Source organism: Nicotiana tomentosiformis, chromosome 7 (genome assembly GCF_000390325.3).
Source record: "Nicotiana tomentosiformis chromosome 7, ASM39032v3, whole genome shotgun sequence".
Lineage (NCBI taxonomy): Eukaryota > Viridiplantae > Streptophyta > Magnoliopsida > Solanales > Solanaceae > Nicotiana > Nicotiana tomentosiformis.
In genome coordinates this window covers 32,717,075-32,724,931 of record NC_090818.1, presented here as the reverse complement: position 1 = coordinate 32,724,931, position 7,857 = coordinate 32,717,075, and the positions used below count along the sequence as shown (strand labels likewise).

Genomic DNA, 7,857 nt, shown 5'->3' with positions numbered 1-7,857 from the left:
TTCTAGTCATTGTTTAGATGTTTGTAGTCCTATATCTAGTTAGCGTGGGAGATTGTACTTTCTTGATATGTTGTCTTACTTCGGCAACTTGCTTCTTTATGAATGTTGTTTCTCTGACTCTGTAACTGGTGATTTTTGAGTTGCAGATCAAAAGAGCACTGAGAGGTGTGAAGGTGGAGGTTACTCATAGCGGAAATATGTGGAGGAAGTATTGCATTTCGTGTTTATTAACATCTCAAGCAACAAGAGAGTTGAGGTATGTAGGCTTTTGTATTAGGTCATACCATGTCTAGCTGCAAGTAGTGGTGTTCCTACATGCTGGCCTTCCGTTTCCTGTCAAAAATTAATTTAAATAAAATTTTCTGTTTTCTTCATTTATGGTGAGGGAACGTCTGTCCTGCTTTGCCACGGGCTATATTGGTGAACGATAGCCATTTTTGAGTCCCGTGTTATGATCCCTCTTCCATCTTTAACACATTTCGAAAATAATGTTAGATCGTTAAGGCTAAGCATTTGCTATGATCACTGACAGAGGATTGTTCTTTTTGTCTAGATTTCTTTTAAGGCTAGACAGTAGTCATTTTTGACATGTTGAGACACGGAAAAGAAATCATCGTTGCTGTGTTTTACTTCTTCACAATATTTATTAGCAGTGAGCCAGTCACTGTTTATGACATGGTAATTTACTTATAAATTCACTTCCATTTTATTTCCATTTCTATATCAGACTGTGGGGCTGTTGTTCGTTGTTCAGCTAAGATTAACTCTGTATCTCTTATTGACTGAATGGTAAATGGAGGAACAGTTAACAATTGGATCTGAATACACTTTTCTGGCAAGGAGCAAGACAGTGTTGCACATGAGTTTTGTTCTGAGCTTGCACAAATGTGCCAGATATCTGGCATGGTAAATAAGCAGTTTGCAGTGTTCTTTTCTAGTCTGTTTGGTGTTTCAACCCAATATTGACTTTACTATTTTGTTTCTCAATCCAAATCCTGTTCTGCCACCTTCGAGTGCACGCCCTGATCAGGTCGAAAGAGTCTTGAAAACTCGATTACGCGATGCTATGACAAAGTTGCAGCCTCATGCTATGACAATAAAGTTTTATCTTTATGGTATAAATGAAAATAAAACTTCTTGTCTTCTTTAGCAGAAGTTTGCAATTTGTGGTGGCTAATCTTTTTTATTTCTTGACCAGGTGATCTGAAGAAGCGAATTTGTGAGACTGAACTAGGAGTTGTCTCACAGTGCTGTTTCACAAAACATGTAAGAGTATATAAGATGAGCAAACAGTATCGATCTAGCCAATGTAGCGCTGAAAATCAATGTGAAGGTGGGAGGAAGAAACACTCTGCTTTTTTATTCTATATCAAGGGGAATTCCCCTTGTCAGCGACAGTCCTAGCATTAGTTTTTGGTGCAGATGTCACCCACTCTCACCCTGGGGAGGACTCTAGCCCATCTATTGCCGCAGTAGGAAACTTAACCAGCAAAATGAACTCCCCGCAGCAAAACTACTGGGGTGAAAACTGAAGTGGCTCCAGTTCAAAGCTTTTCCAAGAGAACATGCAGAGTAATCCAGCTCCAATACATTACAATCAACCATCTCAATATGTTAGAGAACAGAAAGCAGAAGATGGCTACAATTGGAGGAAATATGGGCAGAAGCAATTGAAAGGAAGTGAGAATCCTCAGGATTTCGCAAACCATACCAAGATTCTTTTCTAGACTTTGAAGACGAGTACATGAAAAGCATCACTTTCTGTGCGAGTAGCTAAATACATTAGTTAAGCTTTGTCCTTCGTGTGCATCTGAGTTGGCTACTTTACAAAAACACTAACGTCAAACATTTCCATGTGCATTTGTTATACAAAAACAGCCAGCTTTAAGGCCACAACATCCACATATAGTCATCTGCGTCATATTTGCGCTAATCCAAGCTGTATAACTCTAATGCTGGGGATCCAAGGATAGAAAAGATGTTACCACGAATATCAGATAGGTCACGCTCCCCTAACTTGTCAATTAAAGCACCCATTCCCCTTAATTTATGTACTCAATTTTCAAATTTTCAGTGTCAGAAATTAAACATAGAAAAACAAAAACAAGAGACACTGCATCATTCGAGACAAATCAAAGAATTGCTTATTGATTAGTAAACACGAAAGGTATACAGTGAGAAGAGGAAATCAGCCTATGTACATACAAAACAATATTTGAGGGCCTACCCAATATATATCAAAGTACAAAACTCTTTGTTTGTTCGAACCTCATCAGCAAAATTAAAGCGACTCAGATTGGACAGAGCAAAACAAATACTAGTATTTCAGTAGTCCACTACGTTATTAGCATGCAACTCCAATAAATGCCTTAGACCATCTCTAAATCGTCCATAAACCTTGGAACGGTGCCTTTCTGCTGCAGCTGTATGATGATTTGTTGAGAACTTAAACTCTGGAAATACAAAACCGTTTTTGCTGAAGAGAGTATCAATCATATTCTTCGAATCCTCCGGTGTCAGTCGAAATCCATCCCAATGTATATGCGAAGCCCTATCAGAACATGCTACAACTCCTTCCGTTCCACACTTCTTATGCGGATCAAAATTAAACGGACCGCTGTCAGTACTACCACAACAAACCTTCATCAATGTCTTAGTCTTGAATCCCAAGAACTCATGATTGCATAGAACTGCCATAAACGCCTTGAAATAATCTGCATATATGATCTCAACTTCAGGGTACTTCAATCGTAGCTCCTCCAACGCTTGCCATAGATGATCATTGTGCAATGTTGCGAACAAATTTAGTCCTTTGTGACATTGAATTTTCCTGCTATTATCGGGAAACATCGTTCGAAAACCTGGAAGGCAACCAATTGGAATAATTCCAGAAACCACCAAGTGTTTGGCCTCTGCATCTTTGATCAGTTGTTCGATAGAACTCTTGATTGTCTCCACAACATCAGGGACAATTTTGGACACTTCGGAAATAAATTTTGTATGCAAAAGAGAGTGCTTGTAATCATTAAAACCAGGCTGATCCATAAAGACGATAGCTTTCTGAAGAATCTTGTTCCTGCCGCAGTCATGAAAAGAGAAGCAATCCTTATAGAAGAGTTTCATAAAGGCGGAAATCTGCGAGTGAAAAGAGGAGATCACTAATAGAAAGATGAAGAAACAATGGTTGGTAAGGGAAGCCATTGAAAGAGAAGAAACAACGATCAGGGAATTAAAGAAGGCAGGGGAAAACTTAGTTTAGGTTAGTGGTAGTATTTATAGAGGTCCCTCATCCGTGGAGTTTAAGCAATGTTACAGAAACCTAGAAGTAATAGGAAACATTCTTTTATTCTGACTGCGGCAGATTTTCATATATTCTTTATTTTGTTACTTTTGCTTCAAGTTTCTATTAGAGAAAGGGCACCTATGATTTAGGTGGGGTGTATTTTTTGCTTGATGTTTCCATATTCAATTTTGAAGCAGAATTTAAAACTATAAGGTAACTTTATTAAATGCCAAGAATTAGGAAAAAACTTCTATATGGATTTCATTTAAGGAAACTTTCATAAGTATCACATTTTTAAATAATAGTATATACAGAACCCTAGCATCATAAAGTATATATATCAAATGAGACAGTGTATTGTTTACATTTGTAGATACCTAAAAGAATTTGGCATCTCTTTAATGTCCGAGAATGTCGCAATTTCATCCCAAAAATCTCTCCTAAAAATTAGGACTTAACTTTTATCTCCTTAATTCTTGCCATCATCTCCTAATTACATTCATTGCTAACACATCATTCCCCTCCCGCCCATAAATCATGTTTAACTTCTCCTATATTCTTTTCCAAGCCTCTTAATAAAATGTACAAAATATATTAAGTATATTATACATATATATCTGTCTATTATATGTATCCATATCTTCCATTTTCACACTCAAACTCGACACCCAAGTATTATACCTAACCCCAAGTAAATGCTAATCAGGTTGCAGATAAAGTGCATACCATTTTTATATCTTCCATTTTCACACCCAATCTCGACACCCAGGTATTATACCTAACTCAAGTAAATGTTAATCAAGTGGCAGATAAAGTGCATACCATTTGTATACCTAAACACAATTAAGTAAACAAAATATCCATGTATTTTTAAGATGAAGTACATACCATTTTTATACCTAAACACAATTAAAATCCATGGTATATTTTGGCTATCTAATTGTGTTTAGGTATAAAACTTTTATGCACTTTATCTTCAAAATATCCATTAGTATAATTTTAGTATGATTCAATTCACTCTTCATAGGACCATAGATAACTTCCACGAGTTTTATAATATAATTCAGTATAATTTATTATATTCACAGTATACCTTCAATATAATTTATTATATTCACAATATAATTTTTATAAAATTTATGATCCATAGTAAAATTTTAATATAATTTTTATAGCCAGTGTACAATTTCAAATATGATTCACTTAAATAAACTCCCCAAAGATTGCAATTGTATAATTTCAATATAATTTAATTATATTCACAATATAATATTAATATAATTTATTATATCACATTAATTATTACGAGCATCAGAGACCGGGCGGATTGCTTCGGATTGAAATTCCGGAGTGGAAGTGGGAGCGTATTACCATGGACTTCGTAGTTGGGTTCCCACGGACTTTGAGGAAGTTTGATGCTGTTTGGGTGATTGTAGATTGGTTGACCAAGTCCGCGCATTTTATTCCAGTTGGTACTACTTATTCTTAGGAGCGGTTGGCTGAGACTTATATCCGCGAGATTGTTCTCCTACACGGTGTGCCAGTGTCTATCATTTCAGATCGGGGCACGCAGTTTACATCACAGTTTTGGAAAGCAGTGCAGCGAGGTCTGGGTACACAAGTTTAATTGAGTACAGCATTTCACCCTCAGATGGACGGACAGTTTGAGCGCACTATTCAGATATTGGAAGATATGTTGCACGCTTGTGTTATAGATTTGTGGGGTTCTTGGGATCAATTTCTGCCACTCGCGGAATTTGCCTACAACAATAGTTACTAGTCGAGCATTCAGATGGCTCCGTATGAGGCTTATATGGGAGACGGTGTCGGTCTCCTCTGGGTTAGTTTGAGCTTGGTGAGGCTAGGCTATTGGGTACTGATTTGGTTCAGGATGGTTTGGAGAAGGTTAAATTAATTCAAGAGCGGCTTCGTACGGCGCAGTCTAGACAGAAGAGTTATGCCGACAGGAAGGTCCGTGATGTCGCTTACATGGGTGGGGAGAAGGTTCTGCTCAAGGTTTCACCCACGGAGGGTGTGTTGAGGTTCGGAAAGAAGGGCAAGTTGAGCCCTCAGTATATTGGGTCGTTTGAGGTGCTTAAAAAGACTGGAGAGGTGGCTTATGAACTTGCTTTGCCTCCTAGTTTATCGAGTGTCCATCCAGTGTTTCATGTATCTATGCTCCGGACGTATGTCGGGGAATTGTCTCATGTTTTGGATTTCAGCACAGTGCAGTTGGATGGTAATTTGACTTGTGATATGGAGCTGGTGGCCATTTTAGACTGACAGATTCAAAAGTTGAGATCAAAGAACATAACTTCAATGAAAGTGCAGTGGAGAGGCCAGCAAGTCGGAGAAGCTACTTGGGAGAATGAGCAGAAGATGCGCAGCAAATATTCACACTTATTTGAGGCTCCATGTATAATTCTAAACCCGTTTGAGGACGAACGTTTGTTTAAGAGAGGGAAAATGTAATGACCCGACCGGTTATTTTGAGAATTACAACCATGTTCCCCTATTTACTGCTCAATTTATATTTTTTACAGTTGTTATAAGACTTGCCGGGGTAATTGGTTCGGGTCCAGTGATGTTTTAAAATTAATTGAGACACTTAGTCTCCAAAATGAAAACTTAAGTTGAAAAGGTTGATCGGATATTGGCTTATGTGTAAACGACCCCAGAATAGAATTTTGATAGTTTCAATAGCTCTGTATGATGATTTTGGACTTAAGAGCGTGTTCGAAAAATTATTTGAAAGTTTATAATTAAATTAGGCTTGAAATGGCTAAAATAGAAATTTAAGTTTGGAAGTTTGACCGGGGAGTTGACTTTTTTATATCGGGGTCGGAATCCGATTCTGAAAATTGAAATACCTTTGTTATGTCATTTATGACTTGTGTGCAAAATTTTAGGTCAATCGTACTTGATTTGATAAGTTTCGGCGTCGAATGTAAAAGTTAAAATTTACTAATTTCATTAGGCTTGAATTGGGGGTGTGATTCGTGTTTTTAGTATTATTTGATGTGATTTGAGACTTCGACTAAGTTCGTATGATATTTTGGGACTTGTTGGTATATTTGGTTGAGGTCTCGGGGGCCTCGGGTGTGTTTCGGGGTGGTTTCGGACCAAGTTTGGCTGGGTTGCTGGCACTGATGTTGTTCTTCACGAACGCGAAGGGACTCACACGGTCGCGAAGGGGAAATTTGGACGGGCCTATTTTGTGCTTTCGCGAAGGGGAAAGCCGCCCTGGGGGAAATTGATCTTCGCGTTCGCGATGGAGAGGACGCGTTCGCGATTGAGCTGCCCGGTGAGGCATCACGTTCGCGAGGTAAGGCTCGCGTTCGTGAAGAAGGAAACGCTGGCAGAGAGTTTAAGTTCTGAAAATGGGACTTCGTCCCATTTTCTATTTTTGACGAATTAGAGCTTGGGAAGAGACGATTTTCGGTAGATTTTCAAGGAAAATAACGGGGTAAGTGTTCTTAACTCAATATTGGTCAAATTACCTGAATTCATGGTTGTTTTTAACATTTAATCGGTGATTTAAGTTAGAAAATTTTAAAAACCCTCTTGGTTTAATTTGAAGATTTGAGGGTGGAGTGGATGTCGGAATTTGGTAAAAATTTATATGGTTGGACTCATGGTTGAATGGGATTTCGAATTTTGTAACTTTTGTCGGGTTCCGTATCGTGGACCCCATGGACGATTTTTAAGTGCAATTTCAGATTTTTGTTGGAAATTTAGTATTTTCATATGGAATTAATTCCTATAATTTGTATTGACTTAACCGAATTATTTGTGACTAGATTTGAGGCGTTTGAAGGCCGATTCGCGAGACAAAGGCATTGCAGAATAAAGAATTTCACGGTTTGAGTTAAGTAACAGTTCTAAATTTGGTCCTAAGGGTATGAAACCCCGAATTTTGTGATATGTGATTGTTTTGAGGTGACGCACATACTAGGCGACGGGCGTGTGGGCGTGTACCATAAGAATTGTGACTTGATAAATTTCATGTAACTGTGTGATTGAATAATATGTTGATATCCGTACATTTTCCATGTATTAGAGAAATCGAACTATAAATCACGTTTAAACCATGTGTTAACACTGTAGGGACCCACAGAGGTCGTGTACATATTGAGTTATCTGCTAAATTGTAATTTTATACTCAGTCACAGTTTTACTTGCACATTACATCTCAGTCTCTATTGGTCATTATTGATGCATCATATCATTGTTGTTTGGGCTGTTTATAATAATTGAAGCCAACTCCGCAGTCATAATCCATTATTATTTCACCCAAATCTGTCGCACCGTGCAACCCGCTCTCACAATATATTCACATTCAATTCTGTTGCAGCGTGCAACCCGCTCTCCCAATATATTCCTTTTAATCAAGTCTGTCATATATTTATTTCAATCAAGTATATATATAGACTTTTAATTAAGTTTGTTGCGACTTGCAATCCGATCCCCCAATACTGACTTTTCAATAAGTCTATTGCGGCGTGCAATCCGATCCCCCAATATTGACTTTGAAATAAATCTATTGCGGCGTGCAATCCGATCCTCCAATATTT

General features: G+C 37.9%; 1 protein-coding gene and 1 long non-coding RNA gene across 4 annotated transcripts; one reads left to right on the top strand and one right to left on the bottom strand.

Moving 5' to 3' along the window:
• LOC138896457 (uncharacterized) lies at positions 1 to 1,896 on the top strand. 3 transcript variants are annotated; one of them, XR_011409613.1, is made up of 4 exons: positions 1 to 256; positions 554 to 678; positions 806 to 1,115; positions 1,199 to 1,896. It is a non-coding gene; the product is annotated as an uncharacterized lncRNA (long non-coding RNA). The 3 variants fall into 3 exon arrangements; XR_011409614.1 differs by having other exon boundaries at positions 800 to 1,115; XR_011409615.1 differs by lacking the exon at positions 554 to 678 and having other exon boundaries at positions 728 to 1,115.
• A 429-nt stretch (positions 1,897 to 2,325) lies between these two features.
• LOC138895450 (GDSL esterase/lipase At5g45910-like) lies at positions 2,326 to 4,027 on the bottom strand. Its single transcript, XM_070180137.1, has 2 exons — positions 4,010 to 4,027; positions 2,326 to 3,135 (listed from the first exon to the last, which is right to left on the bottom strand). Exons 1-2 carry the CDS (start codon positions 4,025 to 4,027, stop codon positions 2,326 to 2,328), a joined length of 828 nt encoding a protein of 275 aa, XP_070036238.1.
• Positions 4,028 to 7,857: the final 3,830 nt, after the last annotated feature.